Source organism: Tauraco erythrolophus, chromosome 5 (assembly GCF_009769465.1).
Source record: "Tauraco erythrolophus isolate bTauEry1 chromosome 5, bTauEry1.pri, whole genome shotgun sequence".
NCBI classification, from domain to species: Eukaryota; Metazoa; Chordata; class Aves; order Musophagiformes; family Musophagidae; genus Tauraco; species Tauraco erythrolophus.
Genome location: NC_141469.1, coordinates 75,495,732 through 75,509,088, shown reverse-complemented (window position 1 = coordinate 75,509,088; position 13,357 = coordinate 75,495,732). Strand labels below are relative to the sequence as shown.

The 13,357-nt window shown below is 48.4% G+C and overlaps 1 protein-coding gene across 2 annotated transcripts in view; it reads left to right on the top strand.

Moving 5' to 3' along the window:
• Nucleotides 1–9,357, top strand: part of UNC5C (unc-5 netrin receptor C) — a 260,373-nt gene extending 251,016 nt beyond the window's left edge. For both annotated transcript variants that reach the window (XM_086611279.1, XM_086611278.1), the window contains 4 exons: nucleotides 4,414–4,563; nucleotides 4,796–4,960; nucleotides 8,778–8,956; nucleotides 9,192–9,357. In XM_086611279.1, coding sequence (XP_086467405.1) covers nucleotides 4,414–4,563; nucleotides 4,796–4,960; nucleotides 8,778–8,956; nucleotides 9,192–9,357 — 660 coding nt within the window. The remainder of the gene's footprint in view (nucleotides 1–4,413; nucleotides 4,564–4,795; nucleotides 4,961–8,777; nucleotides 8,957–9,191) is intronic.
• Nucleotides 9,358–13,357: the final 4,000 nt, after the last annotated feature.

Genomic DNA, 13,357 nt, shown 5'->3' with positions numbered 1-13,357 from the left:
GGTATCTATAATAGATGCACTCATGAAACATGTTGCTCTGACTGCACGAGTAAGAATGGAGGTTATTAAAAGGTGGGGTTTTTTTCTTTAATCGTAGCCACTGCAACTTGCTAAACGCCTCTTGGCAGCTAAATGAGTTCAAAGCCTGACTCTAAGCAGAGTCATCCTGGTGCTGTATGTGCTTTGGTTTCCTCAGCTCCGCACGGGAATTATTGAGATTCAAACCCACACGCACCGGCTGGGAGATGTTTGTGCTTTTCAGAGCAGTGACTTCCATCAGTGTGAGTGGCACACCCTGATTTCCTCCTCAATACTGTCAGATATGGAGGGCTGCCTGCCTGGGCTTTGCTGGGGGGACGCTCTTTTGCTACATGTAAGGAAGGCAGTAAAGTAGAAGGGTCGAAGCAGGCGTATCGTGACTTCACAGTTCTGTCTGAGCAGCGCCTGAGAGCTTGGCCTCTGTCAATGCCTTGGTGTTATCAGGATTTTAGAAACAATTGTTTTCCCCGGTCTGATTTCCCTTTTGTTTTTCCTCTTTAAAAAAAGTGAAAAGGATCTTTTGCAGTGATCGCACTGCAAAAGTCCTGATGGTTTTATGCCTGCGCTGCATAATACAATTTTCCGTGGAATCATCAAGGCCTGAGGTAATAATAAGTGGGTCAGAGCTGGCCTTGGGCAGACAGCTAATGCAGTCAGAGCTGGGGGAATTCGATTAGGTGTTACTCAAGAGCTGTTGGTTTGCTTCTAATAGACTGTGGGGAACATTGTGAGATAACGTTAATTCGACTCGGTGCGATAGCAGAAGGGATCAGGAGAGGCGCTGAGCAAGATGGAGGGACCGTCTTTCACCTGAGAAACTTCTGCTGCAGGTAGAGCTCAAAGTGAGCTTGTGATTTGGTTGGGAAAGGTGAGAAAAGCTGGGTGGCCACTGTCCCACTCGTATCTACTGCTTTTCTACAGCAAAGTACGTGCATTTTAATTTTCTTCTTTTTGGCACATCTACCCCAAGGCTGGAAGGCCACCCATGGGGTTCAAGACCCAGCTAGCTGGTGGTTTACAGGAGAACAAGAACACGTACTTGCTGGCCACATACAGTTGCTCACGAACTTACTGATTGCGCTTTTCTGGAAATGAAAGGTCTGGGGAAGATGTTTTAAGAAAATCTAACCTAGTAAACTAGCTGTAGATGAGAGGGTTGAGCACGGATTGATGTGTATGATCCAGTGAGTACAAACCAGCCCTCTGCAATGGTGTTGTGTAGAGTCAAACTGTGACTGTTTAGAAAGAAAAAAAGGTTGCAGTGTTTGCTGCATGCTTTCACAACAGCTGGTACCACAGCAGCCCTGGCTATGCCAGGAAGAGGTCCTTGGCACTGCCATATTGCCGTAGGGGAAGGCATTCACTAGGCAATTACTTCTGGCTGTGCGGACGGGGCTGGGCCAGCAGGTCCTGAGGTTAAAAGTAATTTGGAGAGGGTGGAAAAGTTGGAGGCAGCAAGCGAGGCACCAGCTGCACCATCTCGGTGTCTTGGGGCTGGCTGCTCCAGGCAAGACATGGCAAGGGGAGGGAGGAGCAGTGTGAAATGTTCCCATATTGGGATGTCTGAGGTTTGGAAGAGCATTTGTAGGGGATTATGTGTGTGTTTTAATAGGCGACCGAATGCATTCTGTTATTATTTACGACTAGCAATGAGTGTGCCATATGCTGAATGTGTCCTAACAGCCACCAAAGGAAGACAAGCAGTTGCAGTCTTGCACACAGTGCTGTGTTTATCCAGCAGGCTTTTCCTCTCGTCATGCAGAGTAAGCTCTCGCTGCCGAACTGCCGGTGCCCGCAGTACAGTAGGGAAGCGTAATGACTTGTCATCAATAAGGCTCAGTTATTGTGGGAGCAGCTTGGCGGGGTTCCTGGGGGCTGCGGAGTGGTGGGCTCAGCGCTGATCTCGCCTGCAGCAGCCTCTGCCCTGCAGGGTCCCAAGCCGCTCGGGTGGGATGGTCACAAAACCACTTTTTGGGGAAAGACAAGGGTAGCAACGACCTTGAGCACTGGCCTCTTTTTTAAGGCTGATTTTTGTGTTTTGAAGGGGATGCTCGAGCTAGTCTGCTGTAAAAAAAGAAAGTAGTAATGTGGTAACTATAAAGAAATCCAGCTCCTTTATTCTCATCTGTTTATTCACGTATGGCTTTGACATTGAGGTCGTAGAATCATAGAATCATAGAATGGTTTGGGTTGGAAGGGACCTCAAAGATCATCTAGTTCCAACCCCCCTGCCATGGGCAGGGAAACCCTCCACTACACCAGGTTGCCCAAAGCCTCATCCAACCTGCTCCATGAGCTGTGTGTGGCAGTGTGGCGGGGGCTGAGCAGCCTCGCACACCAGGGGCAAGTGAATGATTTCAGGCTGTAGCAGGGTGGCATCCCCCAAGCTTCCTCGTGCTGCGCAGTAACTGTCCTCCAAAGGAGAGGAAAAAAGGCATAACAGGCATATGATCTCTCGGTTATTTAATGCGCATTTTTCCCTCTAACAGAGAAAGCCAAGGGCTTAGACTGATCACTGTTGCTTTCTTCTGCCCCGTTAAGGAGGAAATCCTCTCTGAATATTGTGGTTGTCCTGGTGGCATTAATGATGGAGCAACATGTTACACTGCTCCTTCTCCTAGGAAGGGTGCAAGGGCGTAAGTGCCAGCTCACAGGGGTGGTGAGAGGCGATGGGGAGGTTGGCTGGAGTCACATTTGTGTGGGGCGAGCAACGCACAGGCCAGTTTTCGGCTCAGGAGGGCATAGAGGCACCAGCCAGCGGGAGAAGTGCTGCTCCGAATAAAATGCCATAAGGCTAGAGCCAGCCTGCAGGTCTGAAGAGCTGTGGGAGTCATGACTCTGAAGTAATTCTGAATTAATTAGCTGGGCGGCATGAGAGAAGCATGAGCTGCTCGATATCCTGCAGTCAGAGCATGTAGAGGGGCTACGGTGAACAGGGGTGGTTACCGCAAGTGGGATATTGAAGCTAGACACCCAGATCTGGTGGGTGGGACGGTGCAGCATCACGCTGCCATGTTTTTCCCACAGTAGCGTGGCTCCCAGGGCTGGCACAGCACGGGCAGGAGCGGTCGCTCGGCTCCTCCCGCCCCGCGTGCCTGGGAGGTGGCGTCTGCAATGAGCTCACGCGATGCCACGAGTCGTTTGCTGGCCCTTCCAGGGAGGTAATTTGGACATAATGAAGATCTATAGTAATCAGATAATTACTATCGATTGCTCTTTAGACATCTTGACGAGGTAATTAGGGGGCACTGGAAAGAAGCTGGAACTGATTTATTGGCATAACCGTAATCTAAAAGGTTTCCTGATTTTGTTTCTTTTCCTCTAATGGCTGATAAACAAACATCATTTTAGCTGCAGGATCTGCCAGGTACTGGGCTCACCAGGGACAGGGGCTTTTCTTTTATGCTAACTAGATCCTGAAAGAGATCAAGAGTAGCTTGTTTTGCGCTTAGCTACAATAGAAGCTCCTTTAGTTGGTCTGGAGCAGCATCCTGATTTCATGTGCCTGCATAGTTCTTGAGCGTGCTCACTGTGTATGTACTTGGCTTCGGCCACGTGAGACTGGTTGGTTGGTGGGCATTAAATATGACTGAGTTTGACTGTGTTGGTTTGTTTCTTCATGTGGACTGCAATTAGGCTGTTTATAGGCAACAGCCCACTGTGTTCTCATTAGTTACAGGCGTATATTTGTTTTTAGCTGCAGAAAATGACCAGGCTCTTGGCTTACTAGCTTTTAATTACAAGATCAATATTTCAGTAACTCCGAACTTATGTATTCGATGTACAACATGCTCCATCACAGTGTCTTGCTCTCATTTTGAAACCATCCCGCTTGACGGTTAGTCTCAGAGTACGCATCTGTTATGTCCTGTACCGCTCTGTCATGGAGCCGTTTGCCAGGAGGCCACAAGTTGACCAGCAGTATGTGCAGATCCCGTATCAGCAGGACCTATGCAAATAAGAGCTTCTAAAAAGCAAAATATTAAAGCTACCATTAGATGTCCAGTTTGGTAAGCAATGGAGAAGACTGATATATTTCCCTATTGAAACAGTGTGGGAATGCAAAGTCTTTGTGTTCAATATAATTGCATGCAATTAAGCTTTCTGCTTATAGGACATGTCATCTAATGGTGTGTCTCCCAAAGGAGACGTGGGTGCCTGCATCCCTGCTGAGCTGCTGCTGTATGATGAGGGTGAGGGGGTTATACTCAGCTCCACTAGTGCAATTCAGGTTCACAGAGAAAAACAACTCTGCGTTTTTTCTATATTACACAAGTTACAGCATCTACAGCAGTCTATCTTCAGGAATCAGAAGACCAGTGTGCTGTCTTGATGGAACTTGACTACTTTCTTCTTGTTCTCACAATACTGCAGGAGGTCCTCCAGCTCGAGCGGCAGATGGGCGGGCAGCTTTTGGAGGAACCCAAAGCTTTGCATTTTAAGGGAAGCACCCACAACCTCCGCCTGTCCATTCATGACATTGCCCACTCTCTCTGGAAAAGCAAACTGCTGGCTAAATACCAGGTGAGCATCACAAACCATTCACATTGGATCCTAGCAGCGAGGCTTAAAGAAAGTGACGCATAGGGGTGTTTAAAAAACACCAAGTGCCAGACTGCAATGCCATGGACTTTTTTTTCCCTGGACCATTTGTGGTGACAAGTAGCATGGAGGCCATGGTCTCTGGTCATATAGCATCCACATCCTGGTCCCACATCACTCCCTGACTATACTTGTTTTTGCTTTCCTCCTGCAGGAGATTCCCTTTTACCACATCTGGAGTGGATGCCAGAGGAACCTGCACTGCACCTTCACGCTGGAAAGGTTCAGCCTGAATACCCTGGAGCTGGTATGCAAACTCTGTGTGCGGCAGGTTGAAGGAGAAGGGCAGATCTTCCAGCTCAACTGCTCTGTCTCAGAGGTAAATGACATTGGTGCACTTGTCTGTCTGACTGCTGGAATGTGGGAGGCCTAAGGACATATATATCCTTTCCCACTGCTATCTGTTTATTTCTTCCCGTTTTCCTCCTCGCTGCTGGGATGGATGTGGGGGATGAATTAAGTCATTGTTGCATATTCCCTTCATTTCTCTCATCTAGAAGGGAGCATCCCCTTCAAGGGAGGGAGGAGAGCAGCTATGGTCTCCCTGCTAGTGGCCCCTTTCTGCGTTTACGTGGAGAAGCTCTTTGCATACGACTCCGTAACACATCTCGCGAAGCACTACATGCTCCTGTTTCCTGGCAGTCCACAAAACCGTTGTGCCCAACATTTCCCTGGAGAGGGAGGAAGGAGAATAGGAAAAACGTCATTGCCATATGTTTGCATGAGCCACTCGACTCTGATCGCACGTAATAACTGCTGTGCAAAAGGGAGTATCAGTCGGCCTAGTTGTGATAGACTTTCCTCCTCAGATTTTGCCACTGTTACAAATCCCGACTTACCTTTGACAATTTTTCTTTTGATGGCTGACATTTTCCAGTAGAAAAATGGTCACAAGCTTTGGAACATCTTTGCTGATGCTACATAGCACCTGGAGAACTTTTGCTCCTTGGGGCAGTCAAGCTTAGGGCTGAGACCAAGCGACGTGTTCAGGTGTGAAGTAGCATTGACTTCAGGGAATGTCCTGGTGGGTTTTATGACTGGTACTCTTAGTTGCTAGGAAGAGCAGGCTCTCGGGCAGCAATCGCTGCTGGCTGGCTTGTGGAAGGGCTGGGAGACCACAGACAAAAGTTACTTGTGCTGTAGGGCCTCGATGGTGTGCGCCATTACCTGTAACATCTGCTTGGTTATTGGGTGTAAAGTTACATATTCAGCTGGGGACTACACAGCATTAAAGACAGATGGTAAAACAAGTATCATAAACAATTATTGTAATAAGTGCTTCATTGAGGTAATCTCCAATTTAACCTCGCAGAGAAGAACTGAGAGTAACTTTAATGAAATGCAAGTATACACTATAATCATCTTCAGCTGCTTGTGTGTAATAGGGCCTGGTAATAGATTCAGAGGGAATAGGATAATATTCTTGTCTTGTGCTGCGATCCCATCCATCAGTGATGAATAGAGGGAGTGAATAATACCACCGTTATCAAGGCTGCCTGCTGCAAAATTGCTCCTTGTGGTTGACGCCTCGTGATGTTCCCAAGCCCCAGCAAGGGGCAGGAGGACCTTGGGATGCTAAGGGCTGGCATACAGAGTTGTGCCACCTAGGAAAAAATCCTAAAACTCAGATGATTTGATGACAAAATTCACCTAGAAGTGCAATAATCAGGAAACTGATGTGTGTGCCTCTAGAGGTGTGGTAAAGACACCAGACCAGGCACCAGGAGACCTTAGCTGTGGTTCCTCACATTTTCTTCTGTGGTTAGGCTAGCAGTATCCAGCTAGCGGTTAGGCATTGCAGGACTGTGCTGACACCTTTCTTTGTTGCTGGATCTGCCTCTCTGCCTCTGTTACCCTCTGGTAAAAATGTAGTAACACAGTTTCCTGCAGCCTCCCTTTATGGGCTTTCTTTTTAATCCCCTGTAAAGGATGTAAAACTTCTGCAGATTAAACTGTGTTATTCTGGCTTTATATCGTGTCTTCCACTGGAACTTCAAAAATACAAACGCAATGAGTGCCAAAACAGGCACATTTGCAAGGCAAGAGGATGACTGCAATAAAGGTCTCCCACTGTTTGTTTTTGAAGCCCCCTTTTTTATCTCGTGCTGTCGGTACTCACCTGAAAGAGCCCCAGGGCACCGTCACGGATACCTGGGCTCCTTCTGCAGCAGTCCTGATGCTCCTGGGGCAGCAGGCCACCTTGAGAGCCGGGGCTCAATATGTCACTTGCATCCCTTGGCTCCTAATAAAAAGGGAAGGTTGTCCATCTGTGATGCCACCAGTCACCACGCATGCTTCTGACCTGCCAGTGAGGGCAGCAGTGGCAGCATGCGAGTCGTTTTGCCAGCTCCTGGGCAGCCCCCGCTGCCAGGCAGTTAGGGGACAGTGGCTCATTGCCTGAAGCGGTGGGGTTGGGGTGGCCCATCTGCGATGCAGGACCTTGGCACCCAAGTCGGGATGCCGTGTTCGGCACTGCTTTGGGCATGTTCACTGAGGACATTACAGCGTGGCATAAACCTTCCTTGGTTAGAAATTTCACTGTTTGCCTAAAATACCATTTCTGGAAAAAAAAAAAAGGCATATTTATAGTGAAAGAAAATTAATCAGTGTGGATAAAAGAGTGGAGGCAAAAGAGGTTTAATTCTATTCATTGCTCACTGGTACTGGCTCTCCCCTTCCCATCTCTGCGTACATTTTTTAGGGGGGAAACCAAAACCTGCACATGACTGTGAGCATCTCCAACAGTTTCCTGGGGGACTTGTGATGGCAGCTTAAGGCAGGCATTACCTGGTTTTGCGATAGTTTCAGGTTTTACAGGGCCTTCCCAGCAGCCAGCTTGACATGAAGCAAGAAGACAGCTCACAGAGGAGAAAACAAATTGACATTTAACGACGAGTCTTTTGCACGGGTGTTTCTGGCTGCCAGGGGCTGTGACATGGGCAGAGGCAGAGATAAAGCAGCTCCCCTGTTTCTGCCAGCCCAGCCTCAGGCCTGTCGTGCCGCAAAGGAAAGCAATTGAGAAGGCAGATGAGAGGTATGAAAGGAGACCTAGCCCTGCTTGCTGGTTCTTCCATTGCAGGCTTTGGTAGCTGGTGAGAAGTGCAACGTGCGGGAGGAGGGTCGCCGCTGCACGGTTGGGTGGCCAGTCAACGTCGATGGGGTTTGGTGGGGCTTTCAGCTGCTCTGCAGCACCTCATTGTTCCTAAGCAAACCCAGCTGTCCAAATTGACCAACTATCCTTGTCCTACCAGCTACTGAGCCCCTCCTTCTACCTACGTGTGGGTGCTAAATCCTTCCAGGCCAAGGAAGAGATAAAATCCTTGCCCAGAAGAGCCAACCACTTGTTATTCCTAGGGGGGCCACATTACAGCTGCATCATGGGGAGCCTCCCAGCTGGGGGACTGCATCAGAGAGCATCAACCCTGTACCCACAGGGGACAGGCTGGCTTTGGAGGTGACATTCCCCCTGCAACAGTGCTGCCACTGCCTTTGAGCGCAGTGTTGGTCTTGGGGAGGAAGGCAACGGCTGCCTCCCTGAGTGCACACGCTCCATCTGTCATCTCCAACACAGAGTTAAAGCCACATGAAAATAAGGGATCAGCTTGTGCCTGGGGTGGTATTAGCCATCCCTCCATGGTCTGCTTGACATCAGAGGCTTCGGAGAGCATGGGTTCTGCTAAAGGGGTGTCAGTGGTGTGAGCCTTCTGCTGGCTCCGTTTGGCGTGGGAGGCTTGGGGGGGCTGCCAGCAAGGGGCTCCTGCCAGCCAAGCCGGGAAAGCCCTCTTCTGCCCTAGTGGTACCAATTTGCTCTGAAACATGTCAAAGTGCCTGATCTTTCATTATTTCCAGTAAGTGATTAATTAAGCTGGACTCAATTTTATCCAGCCATAGTACTCTTCACTCTCAAAAAAAAAAAAGAAAAGGGAAAAAAAAATCTGCTTTCTACTCAAAGTCGATTATAAAGATTTCTCTTTCTCAGCTGACCAACATAAGTGCTTGATTAGTAGAGGGCTGCTCTCCTCCAATCCAAGTAAAAGCACTGAGTCTCAGAGGATATACTTCTACAATCATGCCTGCACTCAGTAACAAAACTGCTGTATTTATTCTATTTTTTTTTGCCTTCTTTCCAACCTCAGGAACCTACTGGCATCGATTACCCTCCTATGGACTCAGCAGGTACCATCACCACCATAGTAGGGCCCAGCGCTTTCAGCATCCCCCTCCCGATAAGGCAGAAGCTGTGCAGCAGCCTGGACGCGCCCCAGACCAGGGGCCATGACTGGCGGATGCTGGCCCACAAGCTGAAACTGGACAGGTGAGCGGCGCTGCCTACGCGTGGTGGGGCAGCGGAGCCCCCCAGGAGGCGTCAGCAAAAGGGTCCTGGTGAAGATGAGTGACAGCAGACGTGTCTACAGACTGGTCAGACTGACCGACTGCACAGGAGATGAGCACCTTGACAGGGCCAGCAATGGGGATGAGCTGAAATTGTATAAATTCAGGTAGCCTTCATGCAGCTCAAAAAAAACGAGTTTCCTTTTGGTTTGTTGCAGGTACCTAAATTATTTTGCTACGAAATCGAGTCCCACTGGGGTGATCCTGGATCTCTGGGAAGCCCAGAATTTCCCTGATGGCAACCTGAGCATGCTGGCAGCGGTTCTTGAAGAAATGGGAAGACACGAAACCGTTGTTTCTTTGGCAGCAGAAGGAAATTACTGATGCAGCCTTGGCGTGAACAGGAAGGACAGACGCAGGGAGCGGTAATGCCCTGTTATTACAAACGAGAATTGAAATGAAAACCCAGACCAATGAGTTACACAAGAGACATTTCAGAGAAGAAAGCAAGCAAACAAACAAAAAAAGCCAACCAGCCCTGACCTTCACACGTGCTCTCCTTGTACATTACCACAGGATCTAAAAGAAATCATGCAAAGTTGTACCTTGAAAATATAAATCAACCTAACGTTCCTCTCGGCTTGGCTGTACACTGCTTGGTACAGGATTTTACAGTTTCCTAGGAAACGCTTTTTATTGCTATCCAGATATATGGATAAACTTTCTTAACAATCCCAGTTTCTATGGATGTTGTTTACATCAAATTCTGGACAGGGGTAAGGAGATTGTCCATGGCTCTTTATATTTTTTGTTTAAAGCCATTCTAGACAAGGCTATGGACAGTTGGTTGTGGCTATTTCAGCTTATTGGTTTCTGGTGAATTCAGATTTTGGCTACAATTCTGCACATCGATTGTCTCACAATGATCCTCCTGTCATCGTTCTGTTTCCTAGACCTACTTGTAAAAAAAAAAAATCCAACAAGAAAATCAGAGTTTAAGAGGTGTGCATCTGGAAAGCAGGTACTCTGGGTGCTAAGCAGGAACACACATAATGTCCCTTTCCTTCCCCGATCGAGTCCCACTGCACCTGTGTGGAGAATAACTGCAGGATGGTGGGGAACGTAGGGTTGGAGTTAATTTTAAATTCAAAATGTAACACCACCCTTTCCACTCCTTTGCAATATGAGGGGGGCGGATATGCAATTCAGAGTGGTTAGGGGGAAAAAAAAAGAAACTAAAAAAAAAATAAAAAAGAGAAGTTGCTATGATAATTATTTACTAATTAGTATCTAGTGCAAGGATTATAATGATTATTATTATTATTATTATTACCATTATTACTTTATTTCTATTTTTGTCAGCAGCAGAATGAAACATTCCTGTTTTTATGGAACGTGTTGTCCCCTTCCTGAAGGTCTTTTAAGACGTGTCCCTCTATACGCTGTCTGTCCTTCCCTTCTCCAGCCATCATACTCCTCCTTCAAAGTCCTCTGCTAGCCCACACGGGTTGCTCACCTCATGTTAGCGTTGCTGTGCTTCGTGCCCGATGCAAAGGTGTTATAAACTGGTGACGCATCACTGATCTGCACTCGCAAAAGATCCAACCCAGCACCCCTCCCTGGGATGTTTTGCACCACCTTGCTGCCTCCAAGTTGCTCCAAGAAGCAATCCTTTCCCGAGGTGGCTGTGAACCAGTGACTGCCTCCCAGTCCAAATACATGTAGACCACTGGTTCAAGAGCATGGGTGCAAGCATGTGGAGGCACTGAGGTTGACCACCTGATTTGTGCATTCAAGGTGGGCCTCCATATGTCTTGCTTCGCTTTGAAGTGGTCTGAGAGCCGGCAGCTCCCGTTAGCTTCCCACGGAGCTGCAGGTACTCACTCTTACTGAAACCCACCTCCTCCTGTAATGTCTAGGGTGGTCAGAGATACTGGAAGTCCTCTCCTGGGTCACCCTCCGTCGCATGGGCCAGCGTGGGGTGATGGAGTGGTGAAGTCAAAATCCCGAGTGCTGCAGTTGGCTGTCTGCGCTGCGCTCTCTCCGCCACTGCCACCGGGTCCTCACTGGCTGACCAGAGGGACATGTGTCCCTTTCAGTCACGTCCCTCTTGGCCACCACAAACAAGTGAAGTGGGAACTTGGCAAAGGAGCGAACTCTTGCTTTTTCAGTTATCACTGTGAACGTATTTTTATTGTCTGCTCAGTGAAAACACTGACCCTTTGGCACATGACAGCTCATAGGGTTGCAGTAGTTTCACTGCTGGTCTTGTCTGTCCTCTACTTGTGGTGCAAAAATGGCTTTTTTCCCCTGCCTGTCTGCTCCAGGTTTCCAGCCAGGCTGTGGTTATTGCTGTTGTGCACACACGGACCCCCTGCCCACACATGTATTCCCACTCCATGTGCTTCCCAAGACCAGAGTTGGCTTCTTTTCTTTTGTGTTTTGGGTTTTGTTTTCCCCGAAGGCTTTCCAGAGTGCGCTTGTAAAGGTAACTTTGAAAATGTCATTGGTCAAAACGAAAGGAAAATTTCATCTGACCTTTTTCCCATTTGACATTTCCATAGGCTTGGGACTTTCTGTTTTTAATTTCTCAGCTCCCTGACACCAGCGGGGTTTTGATTGACCGCTGGGTAGTGATCACAAACGCTCCCTTCCTCCTAAGAAGTAGCCTGGCAGTTTGCAAACCAGCATTTCAGTCAAAACCAGAGACCAGAGGTCATATATTTCAACAGCTGTCTGCATTTTGCCTGTGTAAGCCCCACCTTCTCTCACTGTGGAGATGCCAAGGGCATCTTTTCAACAACCAACCATCTTCTTTTTCACCTTGGGCATCTGATGCAGCCCATTGCAATGCTAATGGAAATCTCGCTTTCAACTTCCGGAGGCTTCGCTGGGGGCTTTCAGCTCTGCCCCTTACCTACAGTTTTTACTCGCCTTGGAGCTCTAAAATGGCTCTTTAAAAATAGGTCTCAGCTTTTCCCCCTCCTGCCCCATATTCAGGTGTAACCAGTTGTATTAAGTTTGTGCATCTTCATCCTTCCTGCTTGACTACTCTTCCAAGGCAGGTGCATGAGCTGAACTGTCCTTTGGCCCCTTCCCTGCTTCTGCTCAGTCTTTGTTAGCTGGTGCCCAGGCTCACCGGTACTCCCAGCTCACAGCTTTTGCTAGGTGGGCAGCATGTGCACCTTCTCACCAGGGCCTTGCCATAAAGTATCTCAGAGTTATCCGTATTGCTATAAGTCGATGCTCCTTTTGGCAGCTCTCTGACCTACCCCTGAGGCTTCCTTCAAGAAAAATAGATAAGCAACTCTCTTTAAGTATTCCAGGGCATTTTCCTTTCACAGCACTGCTGAAAAGGGGATTTTTTTTTAGAGAGAGAAAAAGACGCTCTGGTTCAGAGGAGCATCCATAGAGGTGGATGGAGGTCAGGAACATTACTGCTGGCTAGGGCAGTGGCATAGCTGTCGCTGGGAGGTGGAGCTCCTCTTCTTCCATCCCAAAGGCTCAGAAACCCTCCCCTGCCTGCTGCAATCACAGGCTGGACAGTTTCTCCAGCCCCTGCTCCATCAGCCTTTGCAGGGTCCCAATGTGGCTGCCTCAGCTGGGACAGGGCAGGGAGAAGCAGGGGCTGCTGGCGATGGAGAAGTTTCCTCCACAGAGCCGCACCTCATCCCAGCAGCTCCGCACTTCTGCTTTGCCACCGCTGCTTGCAGCAGCTCCCACCTCACCCGACACTCGTCCTGCCTTAATTTGGCTCAGTTTTGTTTTTTTTTGTTTGTTTTTTTTTTTTTTTTCCCAAGGATACACCACTGGTGGGGCATGCAGCTAGTGTGAGGGCTCTGGCATGGGCCGGTGGTACACACCCCTCAGCATCCCCATCTCAAGGAGGGAGGGTGGGAAGCCAGGGCCGCCAGATCTGCTTGGGATAGTATTTTTGATGGGAGAAAAACCAGCAGCGGTCCTTGCGCCTGGGCTGCGTGGACACAGTGCCATCTCGTGGGGCTGAGCCCCAGCTCCGACGCGACGCCGCTGCGCCGAGCAACATCGCTTGGGAAACGGCTTTCCCGTGGGGCAGCTCTTGACAATGGCAAATAAGTTTGGCAGACAGAACCGACTCTTAAAAGTTGTAATATTTTATGTCAGGTAAGCACATCTGCTTTTAGAAAAAAAAAAACAACAAACCACAGCTGCAGGCTTCTTACCCTCCAGTTATTACTACTTTTTAAAATGCTTATCCTTTTAGTTGTCCACCTTCGGCTACGTGCTGCAGCAGTTTTGCTGCTCTTCACACCATCTCTTCATTACATGTTGATCACTAGCGCTATAAATAATATATATATTATATAAATATATATAAAATATCTACTGGCTTCAAGAAAAACCT